Below are 24,837 nucleotides of genomic sequence, written 5' to 3' on the forward strand. Positions count from 1 at the left end.
GTGTATTTTGGCGGAGGAGAGCTGGTTTAGGAAGAGGTCTGTGGTCTGATACCACCGCGCAGTGACTCCGAGCTGCCTCGGTGTTTTCCCCTGTAGGTTATAGCATGTCATGCATGGGGTGGGAGGATGAATCATTTGAGATTCGGGCAACCCACAGATGAAACCGCTATTTTTAGTTAGATAAAGATGAAAAATAATTCTGTTATCCCTTCCATGCCTTTTCACATGTATTATCAGGACCTCAGTTGCACATTCCTGAGCTCTTTTTTTTTCCAGAACTATGTGCTGCTTGCCAAAAATGGGAATGGAAAATCATGGCGCTTTCACTGTGAGCCCCAATAATCTCCCCTGAAATAAAATCAGAGGAACACATTTTCCTGTAGGGCAGAGATAGGAGGTGAGGAAGAAGCAAAGTGTGATTTGTCAGATTAAATGAAGTTTGTCCAAGAGCTTGGATATGCTTCAAATTCCCAAAAAAACTTTGGTAGAACCTCTTTCTCAGTGAAATCATACTGGTATCAAGAACAAAAACCCCTAACCATCTGTCATCTTCATTTATTTTATATAGTATACTGTAGAAAATACTGACGTTTGGTAGGGTTGTTTTTTTGATGTTTTTTGGGGGGGGTTGGTTTGTTTGTTTGTTTTAAATAAATCCAGCAGTAGAATTATTTTAAAGCAAATCATACTCATTTCAATGAAATAATCTTGTAATAATTTCCCCTCATCAATAATGGAGAATACCATATCATAAGAGCTATTTTGGGACATAAAGATTTGGGTTTTGTCCTGTAAGCAGCTTCTTGCGTGGTGCTTCCTAATTCTTCATACTGCAAGAAATTAATGCAATTACTTTTACATCTGCTATAAGATCCCAAACCTGTGGAATCTGGAAAGGGGAATGGAAGAATGACGACATTTTGTTTCTGTTGTAAAATATTTCAAAGAAATATATTCAAAGCAGCTCTTTCGCTTGGAGTTTGGGGGAAAGACATTGATTCTATGATTCTATGACTTCTAACAGAAAGGGAACTGCACCAAAGGTGACTTAAATGTCACAGGCCACCATGGGTGCCTGCACCCAGAGTAATGGGGGCTGATTTCTGTTGAAAATGAAATGAATATGGAGTAGTGATCAGAAGCAGATGTGCTCTTCAAATTCAGCACGAGGCATGAGTTGGGAATCAGATAAGAAGAATAACTGTGTTAATGTACATCCAGTTCTCACACAAATAACCTTTTTTGGCAGATTACAGTGAAAGGTCGTAACTGCCTCAGTAACATGTTGTGATCTCAAGCGCTGACGCTTGGACCAAAAATACTTTGGGATAAACTTTTGTAAGCTAAGGAACAACAGTGACTCCTGGATGTGAACTGATTAGAAACGAGTGTTAATTTGATGTACCTATTTGGAGAGAAGTGCATGTGAGTTGGTGGGGTGTAGCCTTGAGCAGAGTTTCTGTAGCATGGCTAGATCCAACGCTGATTTAAATTTTCTGTATTAATTGCAATCTCGGTGTCTCTCTGGACTAGATACCACCTTGTGTCAGGTTGCCCAACTCGGTGCCAGCTGATGGTAAAGAAGGTAATGTGAAAGCGAGGTGTTGAAGAACCTACTTGCCCCACATTTTCAGTGACCAAGGCTTGACTCCATCATTCGCTTCTTTGGGTGTTTATTTGGTGGCTTTTCTGCAACGGGGGTGGCCCGTTGGTGGCTCCCCGATAATTTCACACCCAGCAGAGGTACTGTGATTCGCCTTTGTGTCCTTTAAAGGGATCTTCGTGCGATGAAGAGAATCCTGTAGAAAAGAGATTAGGGAGGATTAGCTGCTCCAGCCACCCTATGCTTAAAGGAAGGATCTGGGTCAGGAGGCCGACGCATTCCCCTGCCCGGCTGCGGTGGAGGCTGCAAAGTGGGCAAGAGGGATGCTCGGTTCCTCGGGTGCTGGCAGCGCTGCTTTGAGGCTGTTCGCACCAGCCTGAGCGAATAAATTGAATGCTGGAAGGAAAGAGGTTCTGTCAAAGTCTGAACCCTTTTTTTTTTTTTAACTTGTTTAGAAAAAGAGCCATTCTTAATGATAAACTATTGTCCCCATAATCAAGGGTTTTTGTGGCATGCCCCATCCGTTCTAATCGAACCTGAATATCGCATGGACACAACTACGTATCTGAAATTAGGTACTTGGAGGGGGAAGAAGAATCCAAAACTTGTGAAAGATGCTAAAAACAAAAGATTTAAGCTCAAAAGGAAAAGAGAGAATTCCAGCCTGAGTTTTATTTCATGTTTCATTCATTCATTATTTCCTTTAAAACACAGGCTTAAGGCTTCTGGAAAATTAAATTAGCCTCTTGCTTCTCAGTTAAGGAAAAAAGTGATGCCCTAGAAAATTAATATGTAATTTTGTGTATCCATTTTTAGAAGAATAGTTTAATCTCTAGATTTAAGAAGGATATTTGCTTCCATAGTAATCACAGACCAAGTTTATGTTCTGCAGAATCCCATTTAATAAACAGAAAACCAAACGTCAGGCACTATGAGGGCAAACATCCCAGAACACAAGTGATGAGCTAGTAGAGTCTCTCCCTAGTTGATTTTTTTAAAATTAGTGAATAAAGACACAAATTCAGCCAGTTTGTCTTCCTTTATCACCTGTTAACATTCAAATCCGTATATTAAATTTCAGTTTATTTGTAAATAATTTGTTGTAGGAGCCAAGATGAAGGTGTAGAAATACCTATGTTGCTGTAACTGGCGTGAAAGGCACTCTGTGCTTTTGCGGAGCTCATCTTTTTTGTGGGTCCACTAAGCTAGGCTTGGCGAATCGTAGGAAGTCCCATCAGGTCAGTGGTAGACCCCCATCAGATACTGTCCAAGTGCGTTGTTGCCAGAGTATCAAGATGGTATGATTTTATGATCGTTCTGTTGCCTTAATTAGGCTTTCAAGCGAATTTTAATAGGTCCAGACCTGTGTCTGTAACGTATCTGCTACTTGTCTGCGGCATTGCACAAGGGTGTCCTGTGCACCGTCATTCACGCAGCTGCACAGCTTTCCTTTCGGTTTGACTTCCAGATTTCATACCAAATTCAGACCAGCATTCCTTGCAGTCTTTAATTAACCTCCAGCCTAGGTTATTTGCGTGCTTTAATTTCTGAAGAGGACTGTTGAATGCTCACACTAACCCGGGATATTATTAGTGTCCCCGTCCCCTTGTCAAATGTCTGCGTGGACTTGGGTGCTGCTGGAGATCAGAGGATTTCGGACGGCGCTGGCCTTAGTTGGAATAGCGTGTGCGCTTGTAAGTGTAGGGAGATAAAAGCTGGCAGTGTTTGAAGTACCACAGCTATTGCAAAATAACCTCTTTTTCTCCACAAGAAGCGACATTCAAGGAGACATCTTGGTGATGAGTACACACTCAACCTAGCGATGGGGCTGTTTATATGAATGATTTCTTTGTGTTTTGTGTTGCCTTTGCTTCCTTCTCCCTCCCTTAACTGCATTTTTTTATATCCATCATGATACACGGCCACTTCTAAACAGCAACTACTGCACGATTGACATGACAAGTCTTTCAAGGTTGTGTTAGGAGTCATGTACGAGACTTTGATTTTCCTGGGGACGGGACGTGGAAAGTTTTATGACGCTCTCTGTAATGCTAGTTTCGGTTCAGCCGACTGAGGCTGTGTGCGCACACTTGCCAATCTAGATCAGCCAAAAAAAGAGATGATTCCCCCCTGGGGAAGGGAAGGATCCAGTTGGGGACAGAGGATGAGGTTCTCTGACTTGACCCACCCTTTTCTCTGATGAGCCCAAGGCTGCTGTAAATCTTCTCATGGCGAACAATTCTGGACCGTTTCCAAGCCTCGAGAAATTGCACGTTACCATTCTCGTTGCTGGTGCAGCTGTTTTAGTGCTTTAGGTAATGTAACGACAGGCATCGATGCTTGGAGTGCAGTAAAATGACTCGGACAAAGCATTTGGTCATGGACTCTGTGACTTCTGCTCTCGTACTTTGCTCTCTTGGAGCTTGGAGCTAATACTCCGTTAAAGAACAAGAGCCAGGAATTTCCTTCTGTCTTCTTTTCCGATGCTGGGGAAATATATACACACACGTATCTACCTACGCAGTGGCAACGTCCCCTTCTAAGCATTGTCTGGTTTTGAGCTTTTAAGTGCCTATAGCTAAGTGGTGCTTTTCAGCAAGCGAAACATAGGTCTGAGAAGAGGTCAGTGAGAAGCGAGTGCTGGACTTCTGTACTATGAGCTTTAACCAAATCTGCGAAAATTTAATTGTGTTGAATTGCTGGGGGGTGTCATCCCGTGGTTATGTCATTCTTTTTTTCCTTTGATTCTCCTTTTTTAACTATAGTGACTATATAAAGTGTATTTAAAACACTTCCATCATGGAGAAGGTACAGTGGAGGAAGTATATGTGCCGTGAATACATTTTATAACATTTTGCTTAATGTGTTTTGATTAGTATTTTTTTATAGAAGCTGAGAAAGGAGATAAGTGTATGCAAGAATTGCTTTGGTATTTCATTCTTTGCTGGTGGCAAGCCCTTCGGGTAACAGGGAGTCTGTGCAGTCCTTTTTTTTCCTTTTTGGAGGGGAGTATGCAAATTTTCCCCTTACTTTGTTTTTTGGGTCACTGGTAATGTGTATCCCTTTGCAAAATCACAATATTGTTTGATACGGCTTATAACGGAAAGTTCAGAAGATCCCACGTCTGAAGTCAAAGGGATATTGCAAAGCAAGACCACAGCAGTAAAGCTCATCCAGTTCCTAGACATTTCCACCAGTGACTCCAGCTGGTGCTCTTATTTTTTGACCCTTCCCCATTTTCCTGTATCACATAAATAGTTAACTAACTTGTACAGCGCTTCACTTAAATATATATAGATATATATTATATTTATATATATATAAAGATGCTGCTAGCTGCTTTCTTAAAAAGATTACAGTATCTACACAGATTGGATTACTAATACTATGTTTTACTAACAGTTTATCTCCACACAGGTAACACAAGTAGCAAGACAACCGGGTCCTCCTGCCCCATCCCCTTACACTGCACATGAAATAAATAAGGGACACCCAAATCTTGCTGCAACGCCACCGGGACATGCGTCGTCCCCTGGGCTTTCACAGGTAAGACCTGGCACTGGAGCAGAGCGTTCCTGGCCTCCTCCTTTTCCTCTTGTCTGATTCTCAGCTTTGCTGCTCAAAATTTGGTCTTGTCTGTGACCAGTGTGTAAAACTTGATTAACGCATAACGTCTTTATGTGGCTCGAACCTTGCAGTGACCTATAGGTAGCGTTCAGGTTTATTAGGCATCAGTTCATTGTTGATTCTGTAACAGAAACTAAAAGCAACTTGAAAAATTGTAGGAAATACTCATTGATGAGGAACGTGCTTCGCTATCGGGTTAGGCTGCTTTGGGGCTTGGCCTGACTTCTTTTTTAAATGCCGTAAAAGTGCCCGATGTCCTCTGTTAGGGATTTTCCGTTTCAAATGTTTCGTACAGGACGTTGCAATTCTGTAATTCTCCTAAGAAGTGGGACAGTAAAATGAATTACAAAAATGAATGCTAATAAAATGAACGAGTAGTCTTTATTAAATGAATCTTCTACAGGGTCGATGTGAGAGTGGAGAAGCTTATCTTAAAACAGGAAGGGGCAAAAGAGACAGGTAGTGGGGCGCAGAAAGAGGGGAGATAAAAGGTACAGGATTGGGGAAAGTGGGATGTGTAAAAGGATCGAGGTTTGAGATAGCGGAAAGCCTTATGTTTTGTTTGCTCTTGCTTAATTTATACTTGTTCAAATAAATGGAATAAAGTAGGAAGACGTGAGTTGGTCGGCTATTAAGAAGTGCGGTTTCATTCTGAACGAGACGTTGAGTGGGGAGGCAGGATGACAAGCCGAGATGGGACGAGCTGGGAGCGGCGAGGTGGTGGTGGGAGCCTCGAGCGTATTGCAGCACTGGGAGAAGGCAAGCTTTCTAGTCCTTCTGCCAGCCTCTTCCGTTTGAATGAAATATTAAACTACAACTGATCTTTTAGTCTAGGAAATGCGTGAAAACAAATAAGGTCGTGTAAGGAACACTTTACCTTAATACTACGCGTTCTGGATAAAACTTGGTGGGAAAACTGGAAACTTGTAGTCATGTTTGGAAATGTGCAAATGCTCATCCTTGATGGAGTGGGAAATTAGAGGCTAAAGTATCTATTCAGGATCGTAAGTAGCTTGCGGGTGGCGGTATCGGAGCCATTTCTTGCACTCTTGCTGCATGGTTGTTAGAAATAAAGCCTCTGGTTGGAAGACCGAGGCTCACATAGCAGAGGGAGAACGTAGCAGGGTTGCAGAGCAAACTCTAAAATGTTGTCTGGCTCGTGTCATGTATCAAGAAATTCATTCCTGGTAAACCTCGTCAACAGGGAGAAGCTAATCATGTGGCAGATAAGAGGGGAAGAAAGAGAACATTCTAGGCAGCCTCTTTAAAAAAATATTCTAATCAAGGTTTTCTTTCTTCCCTTAATATTTTCCTGTTGAGTCAGTGCATACGTAGTCAGCGGGCTCTGTGCCAAATCACCACTCCAGCCAGCCGGGAAAATGCTCGTTTCCTGTTCTGCTGGCTCTTATCGTCTTGGAAATGAGCGTCAGATTGTGTCACTCGGATGCTGCTAGTAGGAGCGATTTGACCTTGCGTCCTCCATGTCAGCTGAGGATCCTCGAGGGCTCAAGGAAGATATTTGTCCTCTGACTGTATGGGGCTGGCCCTTGCGTGCTTAGCGAGAGGAAGAAAAAGCAAGATCCGAGGCTGTAAGCCAGACAAAGCATCGGTCATTGTGCACTTTTGGGACTATAGAGGAGTGAGGTCTGTGGAGCTTTCCCTAAGTGACTCCTACAAAGCTGGGATTCGGTAGCAAAGCAGCAAAAATAGTGGTTTCTGTCCAGTCACAGCACCTGCTTGCCTCTGACCGGGTCTTTTCACGCTTGTGGTGTCCCATCAGTTGACCCTTTCATTTGCAGCTGGAGGTGAAGAGTTAAAATGGAAGTGCCTACTCTTGGGACACTTCCACCAGTAAGGCTTAAAAGGGCTCCAAGACTCTTGACGTAAGCCTTGCAGGATAACGTGTCCCCAGAGGAGGTTTTCTGTACCCCTGAACTATTAGAGGTTTGGGTAAACTTCAAGGTGTTTTTTTTTAACACTAGAATTCTGAATATTCTTATGTATATCTCACTTCGACCCTGTCAGGTGTTGGGTTTCAGTATTATATTATGGTAAGAAATTCTCCGGTTGAGCAGAGTGTTGGATGAAAGTATGACCTTTTCATTGCATCTGTCATTTGTCTCCTGTGGGTTTTGTTGAATGCCCTCTTGTGCTTGCATTAAGAAACGAGGTGAGTGGAAGTTTCCTATTTCCAGACCGCTTGTAGTTTTGTGAACTTCTATCGTGACTTCATTTATTTGTTTTCTTTTAGGTAAGCAAGCAAAATCCTTTAAATCTTTCATCACTTGAAAGTTTTTCCATGCTGTAATTGTTCTTTTTGTCTGATTCTTAAATCCTGCTATTTCCCTTTTGAGATAAGGGGACCAGAGCTGACATGGTATTCGGATGAACGGTTTATTACAGATTTCTTTAACAGCAACATAACACTTCACAAACTACTCTGTATCTTAACAGCCATGCTACATTGATGATTGAACACTGAACAAAGGTTGTCTTTGCGTTTACCCAGTTGTGCCTAACGTAGCGGTGTGTATTTGTGCATGGCGAGGGGTGCGTGTGTTCTGGATTTGACAGAGTAATTAAAAAGGTAAGGAAAAGACCGCTTCATTTGAATTAGAATCTGATCAAGGGGTCATTGATTTCTCCACCAGAACCGTGACTTAATGAATACTTGTAAAACTGAGTCTTTCCAAGGTAGGGACTGCTGTCTAGGCAGTAGTGAATGAAAATATTTATGTATGGTTTTGGGCTTTCAGGTATCATTTAGGTCTAAAAATAATTTTGCCAGTGATAGAATATGTGTTACTTGCCTGTGTGGTCACAGATTACTCTGAGTGCTAACCGTCAGTCCAGGGCCCAGCAGAGAGGTCAGTCCCTTGCTTTTGTGTAGCAGGCATCTCGGCACCCCTCCTCTTGGGGCTCAGAGTCGCTTACTGGTTTCTTCAAGTGGGGTCTTGCAGAAGCCGTGCGGCGAAGGAGGACGGAGGGTTAATAAGTGCTGCTGTTCCACAAGTGGTCCCCTCGCTGTCCTGGCTCTAAAGCTGCCTGTTCCAGTAAGTCTGGGTGATGGGAGATGAGGTAATATCCTAAAATGCTGGTAAGTAATAGAAGGAACTACTAAAGGGGTAGAAGGTCCCTTACAAAAGCTCTGGGCACTGGGAGCTGGGCCACTTTATAGGTCTGCGAACTTCTGCGTGACAAGATGACAGCATCGTGTTGAGTGGTCTGTATGAGAGACTTTGGGAACCACAGACCAGGAGATGTGTGGGATATTTAGTGTCTCCTGTGGGAAGAAAAGTCAGGTGCAAATGTATGTTGTACCTTTGTGGCTGGCTTTCCTTCAACTTTATTTAAATAAACAGGAACAGATGTTTGTGCGGTGCTGTGGTTTGGTGTCTTTTTCACTTACTCTTCTACCTTTTCCATTTGACATAGCCAAAACAAGAGAAAGGCTTGCTGTTCGACTTCCTCCGAAGTCTTTCATAATGACTAGCCTCTGGCACTTTGCTGCCCTTCAGAATTAGTTTCTGCAGCAAAACGAGAAGGGCTTGGCAGCGATGTGAAACAGTCCCACACCCCCGTATCCACAGCAAGAGACAGCATTTCTGCTTCCCAAATTCCAGGGCCTTGAAATCATGCTGCTGCTCTCAGGAATGTGTTGAACTCCGCCTGCGTTGGGGAATGCACAGCACATGTTGCTGCAGTGATGTTATGGCCAGATGTGGCCCCACGTACATAAAATTCCATATTTCTGTTGTTCTTTGCATGAAAAGGCCCCTCGTACCGACTGGGAGAGGAGGGGTGCATCTCCTCTGCCTCCTCTCCTGGCTTGCAGACTTCAGAAGTGGCTGCTTTGAGACAATTCGCTTTCTCAGCGTGCGGCGGAAAGGAGAAGTCATTGAAAAAGGAGTAGAGAAGTTTCTCCTTGGGCATGGCTACCGGAGCAAGTTATCCTGAGATCAGGTAGGGCTTGAATTTACAGTGTGCCCGGCACCGCAGGGTAACTGCTTGCCTGAGCACTCTCATCCCGTGATGGATGTGAGATGGTCCAGTGCGAGTAGTGCAGGCAAAGAGCATTCACACAGGCGGTTAACGCAAAGCAGCTGAAATGCTGTAAATCTGCCCCCCACTCCGGCTTTACGTTACAGTAATTTATGGTGTAGTCGTGCCTTAAGACGGGAATAACGAGAAAGCGGAGGTCTTCCAAAGCAACCAGACTGGGGCTTGGAAGGAGGCAGCAGAAAAGCGCTTCCCTCTGTCCAGTGGGTGATCAAAAGAGAAGGAGAGGGCTCCTCCAGTTGCACCACGAGCAGGAGGCAGCGTGCCAAGCTCAGGGCATCATGAGAAGACAATTTCATCCCTCCTCATGACCTAGGAGCGTTTTGAAGGATCCCAAGGAACAAGTGCAGTGCGTTCTGGCGTGTGAGATGAAGCAACGCAAGAAGGGAAGTTTGGAAAAGACTCTTGGCTTTCTCTACCTCAGCTTTAAAACCGCGGGCTCTGACATGCATGCCGAGGGATTCTTTTAGTCCGGGACCACAGTTTGTAAGCACCGACTGACCATGCTTGGAACAAATCACCAGGAATTTCCTCTGTGATGAGGGAAAGCTTTAGCTCTCATTAAGAACATGCTGTGCGCTGAGCAGATCGGCACTTTGTGCCCACGGCTACCTGTTAGGCTGAAGCGATGGAATACCCACTTAGCAGAGGACCCTGTGGCATCTATTGAGACCTTACTCTGAAGCTCTTGTAGTTATTGACAGCTGTGCTTAATAATCCCTTACCTGCTTCTGACAATGTCGAGATACGCTCACAGAAAACAAAAGTGCAAGAGAACTGAATTCTCAGGATCTTGGTGTACAGGGACCTTGACTTTTAGGTGGCTGATTTAAATCCAAAACAGATTGTACTAGCTGAAACTTGTTACCATCTGGTTCTTTGCCTTAAGTGAAAAGAGTTTTGTGGTCTCATTCTGGTCCTCAAAAATGTCACCATCGCTAAATTAGCGTTTGTAACAGCAGTGAGACATTCCTTAGTCCCTTAAGGTCTGGGGATCTGTGCCAGGAAGCATGTCTGTGTGCCATCTGTGGCATGTTTAGAGGCAATCCCCAAGCCCCTCTTTTATTATCTTGGATCCTTTCTGTGGGAGCCGGAATCCTGTTATAACCATGATGTTTATTCAATACTTCCCTCCCATCATTCGTAGCCCAATTTAGATTTTAGATGCTTTTAATAAAGTGACATTTATTAACGGGTTGGAATGGAAGGAGGAACGTAATTTAATCACAACCTGGCCCGTTCGTGCTAAGTCAGGTGCCCTGGGACGTAGCGAGTGTTACGGTAGCTGTTCGCTCCTTGTGCTGGAGGCAGCTGCCTTCTGTGTTTTGTTGCCTGCGAACTACGCGTTACGCTCGTCTTTCCCCCGAATGCGGCTCTTCCCCGTTATCTGAGCCCATGTATACTTCGCTATGTGTAAAATCAGATAACTTTACGTGGCCCCTGGAGCGCGAGGGGCTCCCTAATTTCATCATCTCATTTGTGCAAACACCCTGTCAGTCATTTTCTGTGTTAGGAGAGCATCTTTGTGGACACCTTGGTCAGAGTCAGTTCTCTAAGCTTTGCAGGGAACTCTTCACCCAGAGAGCTTTTCCGTACAGGAACCTCCTTGTTTTATGTAAGGTGCCATTATAGCAGATTTCATGCCGATTAAAAAAAACACAGAATCCTGTAACTTGTAGTGCAGGCACAGTTGTCAGTCGGGATGTTAATTAGCAATCGTCTTTGCAGCCACAATGACGTGGACACAGAATGAAAGATTAAGCTCTCCTTGCGTAAGTGAAGAAATCGGGGCTGGACTGGCCGAGGGAGAAGTGTGCGTGTGCGTGCTGCCCCTCTTCTACCTCCCGACAGCGGATTTCAGCTTCTTGGGTCTTCTGTCCGTACCAGATAATGAATTTGACCTCTCGTACTTCTCGCCTCTTTTCTTGTGCGTGCTTCTGCACATCCGGGTCGGGCTTCTTCGCAACACATAATGCAGCTCACTAATTCTGAGCTCGCAGGAATACATGACTGCAGGTGGAGATTTGAAAATGCGAGTTATTTAATAGCTGATAAATCCAAGAGAAGCGTAATCTTCTTTTGGCCTTTGTGTTAAAGACCCGCTGGAAGTGCAGCTGAACTCTCTGTTTTGTAATAGGATTAGTAGGTTTTTGATTGGGTTAATAATGCTGGGAATATTTGCTCATAAAACGTATTTCATTACTTTTGATTCATTGCTGTGCTTTTTACCTCGTTAGTTTAAATCTGGGCAAATCTGTGCTGGAAACGTAAAGCATGTCTGTGTCTCAGCACCTACTGGCGGTGCCTTTTGGGCTTCGGGGTGCTTTTGTGTAGGGATGCTCAGCTTCATGGGTGCCTTCTAATTTGGGGAGAGCAGCTGGGTGCAAGAGCTGCAGGAAGGGAGATCTGGGAGAGCGGGGAAGGCACAATGCAGCTTCAAATGCCGATTAACGCTGTGAACTTCAATAATCATTTACCCTTGGAAACAGTTAACTTTCAAAAGGCGCGACATGGGTGGGATGAATGAATTGGTTTTAGTATCTGTGCACTTAGGAAGGACTAGAAACAGCCTTAGTTTTTTTTCTAACAATGAAAGGAAAGAAAGAAAAACCTGTTACAATTTTACCACGTACGCGTGCAAAGGAAAGATTGCAGCACAAATGCTGAGTCTAGTTAGGACTAGGTCTGCGTGCCGACCCACCCCCTCACTGCTGCTACCACGTTTTGCAGTGGATTACTGCTTTGAGAGGTGTGTTTCGTGCTTCTCCGTGTGGTCTTGTGTGCCCAGTGGGGGAAGATGATGTGGTTTTTCTACTGCTGCTTGAGCTTTTTCTTTCAGGAGTAACCCTAGCCTGGCTCGGAGTCTTCCCTGGCCCATCCACCCTGGTGTAAACTGAGTAATTTTGAATAAGAAAGCTCGCTCAGCAGGTGTCTTGGCCACATGCATCCTAGATGCATGATCTAGCGGAAGAGTTTTCTTTTGGCTTGTGGTACTATTGTGAAACAAGAGCGGTTTTAAAACTGCCAGTAACTTTATTTTGGGGGCGGGGGGGGGGTTGAAATAGCATTTTTAATAGAAAATCAAACTCTTCTGCAGCTGTTTTAAAGTTCTACGGATCCCTTTCTTCAGGACTTTTCTGTGCGCGTTTTCTGTTCTCACAGTCACGTGGACTGTGCTTTATTTTGATGCTTTTCAGACTTTACCACTTCTTGAACCACATCTTTGTTCATAATATAAGAAGACAAAATAATGCGAGGCAACTTGCCATTTTCTTATGTTTAATAATTTCTATTCTGGTGTTCCTTCTGTAACAATACCTTCTGTTCCATGCAATTTAATGGATGTTTTCTTGCATGCTCCAGAAAATACATCGTTTTTAAACAAATACAATGTGTTGCAGAAGGCAGTATGTCCCAATAAACACCAAAGTCAGCACAAAAGTCAGAGCTTTACACGGTCTGCATTTTGTAAGCATAGAGGGCCTAAAATATCCCTGATAAAACTGGGGAGAAGGAGCCCTTAAATTACTGGAGTCCACCATTAGCTGTTGTGTCAGACGGGGGAGCTGAGGAATAACCTCCGGAGCCGCTTACAACTTCAGTAGGGAGGACCTACCCAAGAGGGGTGAAGGTTTGAAATCAATGCACCGCGTGGTTCTCCTGCGAGCTGAAGTCTCGATGTGCTGTTTTCCATTCACGATGAAGAGCAGGAAAGGATTTGATGGTTACGGAGCAGTAATTCCACTTCGGGCTCCTTGTAGCCTGGAAGGGCTGTGCCCGTGTTCTCCATAGACCCCTCCTTATGGTGCTGGTAGAAACCAGTAATTTATTTAGTCGCTTTAAATTGTCTGAATTTGCACAAAGTTTATACACAGTAGTATGTCTGGGCTGCAGTGTAACGCAGTAAAACTTGAACATTTTATCTGATTGCTGCCATAGACTTATAAAATGATTAAGGTTGGGAGGGACCTCTGGAGATCATCTAGTCCAAGTGCCTGCTCAAAGCAGGGTCAGCTAGAGCGGGTTACTCTGGACCATGTCCGCTTGGGTTTTGAGTATCTCCAAGGATGGAAACATCATTAGAGACAGACAGAAGATGACAAATTTTTGGAGCTTTTCGTTGGGTCTTGGGGGAGGAAAGGGGGAGGAAAGCTGCAAACTTGCTGATGCTGTTTTGACATGAGCCTGGAGTAGGGGTCTCAGCTGACTGCAGGTTGTGTTCCTTAGCACAAGTATTCATCCTCACAGTTCATTTTCTGTTTAAATTGGGACAAAATTTTATTGGACAAGTGAAAGGCACTTTGTAAACTCAAGGGTCTCTCTGCTGAGATTCACAGGTCTGCTTCCAGCAATGGATGTTGGAATTTCTCCCCCCACACATGCAGGCACGCACGTACACTCTATATTTTTGAGTACCTTTATTACGGAAAATACCAATTCACTTAATTATGTAATGATCATTACCAGACCACCCCCAGGCTGCGAGCCATGTGCTGCAGTCAAGGCAGGGACTGTCATTTCAGTCTCTAAGGAGCCAAATAAATCCATACTAGTATTTACAGATGTTATGAAATTATAATCTACTGTGGCGTTATCCTTGCCCTCATGCCTTCGTTAACAACAGTTTTGAACCTAGGCAGATTCCGTGTTGATGGATTTAAAAACCAAGTGTCTTTGGGAGGAGGACAGCCAGTAGCAGGACATCTGTTCACCCCAATGTCTCAAAATTATACTTGTTTAAATATTTCACTCTGCATCTTCAGCTGACCGCATCACTGCAGTCTGAAATTTGGCATGGGCTTATCAGCTTGAGCGCCTTATCTTCTTTTTTTTTTTTTTTTTAAAAAGCAGAAAGATTATTCTTTCCTCCCAAAAACTGTGTGTTATATTTACCTTTGCGTGAAGCATCGTGCTAAGGGACAGTTGCATTCAGCAGTATAGCTGCTGATAAAATAATTGCAATTATTATGTTAAAAACTTCGGGGTAAGCCTGAACTTCGGGGAGATAGTGCGTCAAACAGGGACGCTTTGTCTTGCTTTTCCTTTTCACCCTCCTCCTTCATAACATCCCTACAGGAATAGTAACCACAGTGTCTTAAGCAGGAAGGAAAGGAGTGCGTATCTTGTGTCTATATTGTCCTTTGCACAAACCGTCTTTGTCCAGGGAAGAGGAAACCACGTTTCCTTCGCCGCCTTCCCTCGGTGGGAATCTGATTATTTATGTTAAAGTAAGAAAAATGCCTGTAGTTCTGCGGTTGTTACTTGGGACTCTGGTTCCCTGTTCAGCTTGCTGCCTTTGCCCGCTCGGATGCGTGACGCTAAATCATACGAAGCCATAAAAAAGGTTGTTAAAGATTTAGCAGGGCAGGTAATGACACAGATGATATGGCCCGAGACAAACTGCTGCAGAGGAATAGAGATAACAATGGTTGAGCCATATTTGCGAAAGAGGTAATTCCTCCTGGGTCAGGATAGTTTTATCCTTTTAAAGGCTGAGTTTAATATTTACCAACATGGGGAATTCTCCTAAAGGCTGGGCTTATGGGAAAAGGGGGGGTGGAAACCGATGTGCTTGCAAGGAGGAGGAGTGAGGATGCAGACTGCTGCAAGCCATGCAGGCTCTTCTCTGCTCAGTCTTCTTGTCTGCAATTTGGTGAATCCCTAAAGTCCACACCACCTTTATAGGATGAGACACCTGGAGCTAACCGAGTATCTGGCATTTTCAGGAAATGGCTTTTGAAAAACACCCTACATATCTAAATAAACGCACCAAACAGTCACCGTTCCTGTTTACTCTTTGCTTCCATCCAAATCCAAACCTTGACGCTTCCTAGTAAATCTAAATTGCAAAGACTTTGTACCGGTGTCCCAGCCCCTTTCAGCCCCTTCATGAGGAGCAGGGTATTTGCACTGTAATTGTGTTAAATTCTGCTTTAAAGTGGAAACCTTTAATCTGCATAACCTGTTCAGTGTCACAGAAGAGCTCTGGTACTTGCATCATTGATTTTAATGGGGCTTTGAATATTCCAAGTAATATATACCAATATATGCAGAAAACCAGAGTGTGTTCAAGTTACTGATGCATCTTACCGGGTAAGCAGCACTGGCTTACAGAGAGTCAGCAGAGTAGAACTGCCATGTATTTTTATTTTACAGAGATGCTATGATGAGGACAAGCTGATTTCAGTGATGCCAGATCATTTGCAAATGAGCTGCTTAAAAAATCTGAAATTCTTGATGCGATGTATACCAAAAAAACTGCATATTTGAACATGTAGCTGAGAATGAGGACTTACATTTAAGCAGAATAATCTGATAGTGTGTTTGATGATATGCAGTTGAAGTATCATTGTAAATAACGACAACCAAACTACAGGCATTTAGAGGGGAATTGTTTTTATTTATTGGTTTAATCGTTGTGCTATTTTTAAAGCTGTAAAGCTGGGATAGTTCACAGGACTAGTGTGAGAATACCGTCTTATGCATTATTTGAGATGGTACTGTGTAGAAAAGCCTGAACTGAATAAATTTAATAATTCAGGCTTCTCCATCATCGTTTGTAATATTTGCAGATGAGCTGGTTCTATATATTACAGCTAGACATTACATTACAGATACTACAGATTTTTTCCTACCATACTCAAATTATTCACATTATACAAGTCATTGCAGACAGCAGCTTCGAAGTCTGCCGTGACCCTGTTCTGCTGACTGCGGGGCACACCAAGAGGAAAAAAAAAGAAGATAGGTTTGAATCATCTAGTTACCAAAATAGTAATAAAAATCAACTACGTTCAAAAGAAATCCTGGAGCTGAGTAACATCGCGTTTGTGTTCAGATGCAGGAGCTAACCTGAGATGGTTGCACACAGGTTTCCAGGTATTGTAGTGACGTTGGTACAGGTCCAAGGGAATGGTTTTTGATGTGTCGAGCGCGGTTCGCTCCTGCAGGATTTCTGTGAGCTGTTTTGGCACTTATTTCTCTTTCCCTGCAGGACTTTTGTTGCTTGTACGTGCAGGCATTGGGAGGGCTACTGGAGTGATGTAGGTGTTACGTTTTTGTTGTGCGTTTGTGGCACCAGATCTGTGTGACAAAACACGACAAGGTGGGTGTTTCTAGCTCGATAACGTAACCTTGAGCAAAACTGAGGCTGGAGGGGCAGAGAGACACTGAGGTCTCGTGTGGCTGTTTTGGCTTCTCATGGTATTGATTTGTGAGTGCGGGTGGATTAAAAGATCTAATTCTTTGCTATCTGAACTCTTGCCACAGGTTGCTGACTCCACGGTGAGGTAGCTGAATCCTGGGCATCTCCAGAGATGCTACTGTGGAGAGCTCAGTAACTTAGTTAAAAAGTATTTTATTTTGCCAACATACTAATTGTCGGTCAAAAGCTGCTTCGCCTCCAGTTCAGTCACGTCTGCTGCAGGTGCTGCAGCCCCTGGGAGGATGCGAGGGAGACAGCAAGAGCAGGAACCTCTTCATCCCTTTCCCTTGATGCTACCGGTGTTCATAAGTCAGCACCCAGATGGAAAAATGAGGCTTTTATTTGCAGTGTGTCTTGTAGGCTGTAGTTGTAGGAGATTCTGGGCTGTTCTCGGATGCTCGGGCTGTAGATGTTATCTCTTCCTTGCAATAATATCGCTTTTCATATCAGATTAGAAAAAAAATCTTGCTGTAGTTTGGAAGTTTTAAACACTTTCAGAGTCACTTGAAGCCAGCACCGCTGCTGAAAGAGCACGGGAACGGGAGCAAACCGCTTGGGTTTGGGGGAGGACAGGACAGCTGCTTCTGCCGACACCGTGAGTTCGTGCTGAGACACACCTTTGTAAAACTGAGGCCGTTCAGAAACCAAAGCTTGAGGAAAAATAAAGGTTCTGGCTTTGTAGGAGGGCCCCCACTGCTGTTCTGGTGTGCGCTTGCCTGCGGGTGAGTTTATTAGGTAGAAATGAAGATACAGGTTTTAAATGATAATCCTCTTATTTTTTAAGAGCTGAATGCTGAGAGATTTCCGCTTATTGGGTACTGCATGGTTGCAGTCGTTTAGGTAGTACGGTGATTCGATTTCAGGCTGTGGGAGGGCAGAGCAAACCCAACTCAACAGGCGATGATTCAGAATTAAAAGCCGTATCCTTGCTGGCACCATCCTTCCACACTTGTGAACCAAGTGACGGTTTATGCTGCTGCAGGGGATTTCTTCACCTGCATCCGAAGCCAAACTCCGGCCGTCCAGGCCGGTGACCCAGGGGAAAACTTTCTAAGAGGCTCTAGGAGCAACCTCAAGGGCTGGTGCATCAACAGAGCCTGTCCCACGTTCCCTGTTGTGGTTTTCCTTGAGGAAAATAATTCAGCAGCTGGAAGGAAAACTGAGTCCGGTTGTTAAAAACGGGGATAAAAAGGAAACACCCGTGCAGCGATCTTGCCGATAACTCTTGTAGTGCTTTCTCCTGTACGTTGCTCCAGGGGCAGCTGCATTTTGTGTCAGGTAGCTTGTATAAATAAGAATTTATAAATTTAGGGACAGTATAAAGTACACAGAGTGTTAGTCTAAGTGCCCACCTGGTGTGGCTTTAATCAATATTTAGCATTTAACTGGGTCAGTGAATGTCTTGGTAAAAGACCACTGTTGTGCAGAAATAGGTTTACATCCAGATAAATGTCTGTGGTTTTGTTTGGGAGTTCTTTGGGGGCAGAGATGGATCTTGCAACAGTTTTATCTGATTTCCATCCAATGCAGGTTTTTGATATTTTACATCAGAATATAAAATGGTTAAAAATCTTTTTGAAAGTCTTTGCGGTGACACTTTCGGTAAGCTTTTAGCTGGGTACTCTCTGTTCGTGGGTGCAGTGATCTGAGCGCTCAAACGAGATATAAACCACTACAGCAAGGTATCACATTTTTTTTTTCACGTGCGAGAATCGCATTGCTTTCTGTTGTGGCCACGCAGGAAAAACGACCTTTGTGGTTGCTCCGGGACAGCCGAGGGCTGCCTTTGGCCCCAGCACGCTTCGTATTGTTATAAAATGTTTTGCTTACGCTGTCATGTTCCTCCAAAAGAGATTAAAGCTTTTTGCTGGCGTTCAGCAGAGTTTCAGCTCACCCCAGACAGGAGCGCGGTCGCTGCGTTGGTGTTACTGGGAAGTAACTGGAAGTCTGAAGGTTTTCTCGCCCAAGGTCACAGCGATAGCGATGGTAATAGAGCGGCAAGCTCCTGAGTCACGGTCATGTGGTGGAACTACAAGACCATTTCTCCTCCTCGTATGTAACTTCAGTAAATATAGACCCAGCCAAACTTCTTCCCTAAGTCAAGAGAGGATTCAAGAAACGGTGACAGGGCTTAACCCCTTCCCACGCCAAACCCAACTGCGCTGCCAAAGGCAGAAAGCTCAGCAAGCGACACCTTTCTGCTTGGGGATTTAAGAGTTTTGTTCCAAAAAAAAATTTCCACCGGCTGCGGGAGGCAGAGAGCTGCGTGACTCAGCTTTTTCTGAACCTGATGTGTGTACTTTGCCTGTTTATTCCCAGTACAGTCAGTACCGAGGGAGTCGTGTTACGCAGCAGGCTTAGTGTTTATTAACCAGCTTGGGAACTGATCTAAGAATAACTTTTTTCGTTTGTTTTGTTGGTAGTGATTATTTTATTTTTTTTTGCTTAGTGCAGTCAGCAGCCCAAGGTGGAAACTGCACAGAAAACGGATAGAAAGGGTTTTCCCCAGCAAGTTGCGGGAATACATAAACACACAACTGTTATCGCCTTCCCCCCATGAATAGCCACATCTGAAATATAAAATCGCTAAAATGAAAGCTTTAAGGGAAGCACATTGCTCTGCCTCGAAAGTGGAGCAGCTCAGCAGCCATCCGTTGAGTTCCAGCTTGGGGTGCTGCAATTATTTGAACTTTAGGGATTTCGATGCCAGTGTTTAGATGCTTCTGAGCCAAAATTTTTATACAGAGCGATATTTGCTTCCCTGCCTTCCCCTCCGTGGTACTTTATTTAGGGGATTTTTGGAGCATTTCCTTGCTGATCTCTTCATTTGCTCACCTCATCCTCAGCATTTCAGCCACGGTGCATAAAAGCCGCATATTTCCAGCATGACCGCATGTGATTATATTACTTTGTGTACGTATTTAGATGCTTGGTACAGAAAAACGTCCTTTTGACAGATGAATAGATGCAATACTTTTAATCAGCTGACTGGTCTGAAAAGCAATGGACTGCTGTGATTTATTCTGTCGGATGTTTTGATTTAGGCTACCATGTACTTATATGTGAACTTAGTAACTGCAGAAATTTATAAAGCACTTTTTTCTCTCTCTTTTTCCCCCCCCGTTATGGTTTTAACACAAATACCGCTTAAGACACACCTCCATCTGGTTTGAAGCATGCCGAGCAGAAGCATTTGTTGTTGTGTAATAGTTGTGAAACATGTTTATTTAGGTGATGTTTGTTGTCTTCAGTGGGATTTGTATTGCATTCATTCCTCAAGGCTGCAGTTGTGAACCCAGCACCCGGAGAGGTCGTCCGGGTTAGGAGCAGCACTGGCTGTCCAAAATTACCTTGTTGTGATGACAGCTTAATAGCAGAAACTCTTCAGTGGCTCCTATTTAAGCCTTCATATGCTTTTTTCTTTATTTATAACTTAATGCTATACTTACTCTGATAGGGTTTAGATACTGAGGCAAATTTAACACTAGATTGTGTCGTCTTGCATTTGCCTCTCAGCCCTACTAGTGTCAGAAATGACATCTGTTATCAAAGAGGTGGCTGTCTTTGGCACTGTATTTAGAAATGCCTGCTTTACAGTCTTTCTGCTAAAACTCATAGTTTTTTAGGCTTAGTGCACTTCCTTTCTTTTACATTTCCTTTTGCTTGGGTGATTAAAAGAAAACTTGGGCTGTTTTGGAGGTGGGTAAGGACTTTGGGGGTAGCATGGAAGTTATGTCTGACTTAGGCTTTGTTCTGTTGCGTGCGAGTTAAGCCTGAAGAAAACACATTTCATGAGCCTGAAGAAGGGGGAGAACAGCAGATATTTTCCTCCCTTTTTGCTGAGATGCTATGGGAGCAGCAATTGAAAGCGTCCGGGGTAAGGTCTCTTCTCTTGAGCTGCAAAGCTGGAGGCGCAAGGAGCTGGTGGTCAACTGGTCCACTTACATGCGAGTGTTCATAATATTTCCCGACACGGAAATATTTCATATGTCCCGCGTGCTCGCTGCTCTCTGGTAGGATACGAAGAGTAGCATCCGGAGCCTTTGCAAGGTGCGCGGACTGACACAGAAGGCCGCTGTGAGAGGAGAAGCCTTAATCTCATGTTGGGCAGACATCCCAGGTGCAGAAAGTCAGCAGCAAGATACTACAAATGCGGGACAACTTCTCTAGGTTGTGGATGAAAAGATAGCAGAGTTTCCCCGCGTCTCGTTAGTGCTCGATTATTCTACGCCGTGCTGCGATCGCTCATTGCTGTGGTGTCATTACTGCTGCGAGATATGGTACACACTGTTTATTATACAGCATTGACACGAACAGCTCAAGCAGAATCACACTTGTCAAATAAAAGGGGAAAATATTTGATGCTGCATCTGACATCTCAAAAAATCAGAAGACTTCTTGCAAATTAGTTGTTAACATGAATTAGAGGTTTTGCCAGTAGTAAGACGGGAGGGAAGTGCTGGCTAGAGAGGATTAGACCAAGTGAGCTCCTGGAGAGGAGGGGCAGCGGAAAACCTGCCCTGCTTACCTGCCGGGGGTTGCTGCTTCCATAGCAGCAGCTGATAAAAACATTTAATTGCTCTTGAACCAGACTCTTTTCTACTGCATTGATATAAACTACTGCAGAGCAACATTCTACAGCTAAATATTCTACCGAGCGTGCTTTGGTGTCCTCAATCACAGCAAAGATCTAGTGATATACTTGGAGACGTACATTTTTAACATCTCTTTGACCCAAAAAGCAGTGTGAAAATCAAGTAGCAAATAACAGAACGTCCTGCCTAGTTAGCTTGTGTAGTAGGAGCACTGTCCTTAAGTGTCTGTGTATTCGTGTTTAAGTTTTGCTCTTTGATGATCAGTTTGAGTGCGGTCCCCGAGCAGGATCAGGAGGTATTGCAGCAGTGGGTGTTTGGGATGGGACTATTTTTGGGGTATGCTCAGTCCCCTCCTCCCGTGCCACCATGTTTTGGAGTTTTTTTGTTTTGTTTTGTTTCTGAGACTGCAAAATTCTTTGATTGGATTGCCTCCAAACTATATTTTCATTTACCTTGTATTTTGATCAGCAGGAGATTAAGCGGGGATTTTATGTCTAGGGATGAAAAAGAAGAAAAAAAGAGACCCCAGCTGTCTCCTAGACGCTCTGCAAGGCACAGGACGCTGGTCGGTGTGTGCTGGGGCACTCGGTGGTAGATGTCTTTCGGCGATCATATGTAGTAGGTGCTTTTCCAAAACAAGCCATAGTCTTGCTCCAAAACCGTCCTACGTTTGCTCATACGGAAAGGCCTGCAGAGGCTGAGCTGCGGTAAGGTCTGTGGCTCTGCTGTAGGAGGCAGCCTGGGAGGTGAGAAGTAAATACATGCCTTACCCAATGGTATACTAATATGCCCACTTTATTTTGTACGAAAAACTCTTCTTAAATTGCTTTCTTTTCCTTAAAAGTATACATCCTTCATCTTGTAAGGACTGGTTGACTCTCCCTTGAAAGCCAGAACATGCCTGATTATACTTTGCGTAGTTTGCTAATTCAGACTTGGAAGTTTTGCCGGCCTCAGGACTGAGTTTCTTTCTAGAAACAGCGTGGTTTGTGTTGTTTCTACACCACTCCTTGAGCTCTTTGCCTCAAACAGGGCTTCAGGCTTTGTGCTGAATCACCTCTCTTGATAGCTAAAAGTTTATAAGTTTCTTTTTTCTTTAATACAAATAGGTTTGGCCTACCCACTATAACTTAGTTTTATTGTTTAAAAACTTAATTATTCAAACCAAATATAGCACAGTTCAAATCAAAGATACTCTGAAATGTGCCTGAGGGCTGGCGCAGTGAAACCTATTCTCTCAATACCACATTATGGACTGAAACGGTTCCCTTTATTCCTTAGACCTGCTCTTGAATTTTAATGCCAAGGCCATGAAATTCAAAGATGAGAAGGGATTCTTCAGCAAGGCTTGCAGCGTGAATATATCCTAATTCCGTGTACAGGAAGATACTGCAATGTTTTTAAGCGTATCCTCTCCCGTAATCTGTAAAGTGAGCCCAAAGACCTTCTCCCAGAGGAGACCCAAGACTTGATGAGCTCCTTTGTTCATCAGGTACCTCTGGTGGTACATAGCCAGGAGGTTGGTAGGGGGACTGTGGTTACCATCAGTCGTGCCAGCATCCAGAGCTGGCACCACAGGGGATCGACAGTGAAGGGGGAAGAGCTGAGGAGCTGGAGAAGCGGCTTGCGATGGAGTCGTGCAGGAGCGACAGGGCAGCAAGTAGAGTTTGGGCTAATTCCTCTTGAAAGTGAAGGCTGTTGCAGGCTAGCAGCTGGTTTTTAATGCCATTACAGTAATAAATTATTTAAAAAAAGAAAAGTGATTATTTTTTTGTTCAAAGAAAAAAAAAAGGAAAAAGGTGCTCTGAAAAGTTATTTCTAAAGGTCTCGTTAAAATGCGTAATCGGCATAACTCCACAGCTCCAGTTTATTGTTACTTTGGGCAAATAACATGGGGAGAGCATCTGGTGGGATAAATTGTTATAGCCTATTGAAATCGGTGGAACTATGAAAAATTTACACAGCCCATAGTCTGCCTTACATCTGTAACGATTTTGGGCCATTTCATTGTGTTGCAAACGCTTTAAAGCAGCAGTGGCTTGTATTAAATGCATTCGAGCTTGTTTCTTGTCATTTGTCTGATTTTGGAAGATTTATCAGCAATACCTACAGTTCCAGCTTTCCTTGGAAACAGGTTCAGAGGAGGCTTTTGGAAAGTACGTGGCTGGGGGTTCGGACAACGCAGGGTTTCGGTGACACGGTGTTGCGTTGACGTGTCTCTTCGCTATGTTTTCCGCTGCGTCACTCGGGGAGCTTAGGGTAGTGTTGATAAATTGGATGGGTCCTTGACGGAGAAGGCTTTCTCTATCGCAATCACCTTTATCTCAGTGTTAATCAGCGGTCCATCTGATAACGTGCCCAGTTCCTGTATTTTGGGATGAATCATTTGATACACTCATTTTTTATTTACTTTTCTTGTTCCCTGGCAGGCTCCTTACCCCTCAGGACAGAATGCAGCTCCAACCACGTTGGTGTACCCTCAAGCCCCTCAAACAATGAACACCCAGCCTCAGACCCGCTCACCGGTAAGGGAGCCCATGTTTACATTATCTTATGTTCTTTCTTCCTCGTTTGTGTGTTTCTCTGTGTGTATGTTGGTGTCTATAGCACTTGGCCGGTTCTCTGGAAAGCCTGTTTTACTGAACTGGAAGCATGTTCCAAATGGGAAATCGTGATTGAATTTTTCAGACACTGTCCTGGTAGGACAATTTTTCTTGTAAAGTGGCTTATCAGAAAAGAAGCAATGGAGGGATTCTCATCTACATTCAAATAACATGATTTATTTTTAGCATAGTTGCTTTCAGGTTCACTTCATTTTAGAGTTTAGATTCATTACCAGAATCTTTCTCTTTTCTTCATTTTTTTTTTTCTTTAAGGAAGTATTATGTAAAGTGATAGACCAAAGATCAGTAAACGAAAGCGATTCTCTGCAGCAGCACTCAGTCTCCAGTGGGCATTACTTCCAAATCAGTGCCGCTGGATCAGTTCTAACCATTTACTGCCTGGCACCCTGTAGGTGCTCACACATTTAACGTAGAGCTTCTGTGTACCCAGATCTTTTTGTGGTAAGCCCCTTTTTCATCCAACGTTAGGTTTGATCGTCCTCCGTAATCTTTTTTTTTTTTTTTTTGTGTGTGTGTGTGTATTGTAATACTGCTCTGCTATTGTAGGACTTTGGTTCCCCGAACCAGGCTCTTTTTGGGGAATCTCTGCTCGTAGCGCAGTTCCACACGATGCTGGGAGACCCTCCTAGGGCGTCAGATGCTTAGCCCAGCTTCTGGAGGCACGGTAGCTCACCATCACGATGTCTCAAGCCTCAGTTAGCCAAGGGAGCAGCAATCCCTGCGCCTCTTGCAAATCCACATCTGCGTCGTAACGCTTTCAGGTTACCTATAAAACCACTGCACCGTTCCCAGCACTCTTCTCTTTTTAGAGTAAGATGAACGCTGCTGAAGCGTGGCAACTGAAAGCCTCGAGACAGAAGTCTTCTGTTTGTCCACATAACGGGTGTGTATATATATATATATATACACACGTATATACAGAGCAAGCTTTCCCCCCATGCGCAGCCGCACCGATGCGCTTGCCCCGCTTCTGGAGCTTTCGCCTCCAGGGCATTCACAGGAGGGTTAGTTCTGAGGCCTGTTAACCTCTGTGTTGATGAAGGAGCCAATTAACGCCAGTTTTGATGAAGTTTCTGTGATGTGGACAGCTGCGAATTTGTAAACGGATCCCCCCCAACCTCCTTA

The 24,837-nt window shown here is 44.0% G+C and overlaps 1 protein-coding gene across 17 annotated transcripts in view; it reads left to right on the forward strand.

Moving 5' to 3' along the window:
* EIF4G3 (eukaryotic translation initiation factor 4 gamma 3) overlaps positions 1-24,837 on the forward strand; it is a 148,797-nt gene that overhangs the window by 45,462 nt on the left and 78,498 nt on the right. For 12 of the 17 annotated variants that reach the window (XR_012676960.1, XR_012676962.1, XR_012676959.1 and 9 more), the window contains 2 exons: positions 5,006-5,149; positions 23,518-23,613. Coding sequence is in view for 13 of the 17 variants with exons in the window: in XM_075171938.1 (XP_075028039.1) it covers positions 5,006-5,149; positions 23,518-23,613 (240 nt within the window). In the remaining 4 variants the exon portion in view is untranslated. The remainder of the gene's footprint in view (positions 1-5,005; positions 5,150-23,517; positions 23,614-24,837) is intronic. The other 5 variants (XM_075171931.1, XM_075171940.1, XM_075171929.1 and 2 more) reach the window with 1 other exon arrangement.

Source organism: Calonectris borealis, chromosome 23 (genome assembly GCF_964195595.1).
Source record: "Calonectris borealis chromosome 23, bCalBor7.hap1.2, whole genome shotgun sequence".
In the NCBI taxonomy this organism is placed as follows: Eukaryota; Metazoa; Chordata; class Aves; order Procellariiformes; family Procellariidae; genus Calonectris; species Calonectris borealis.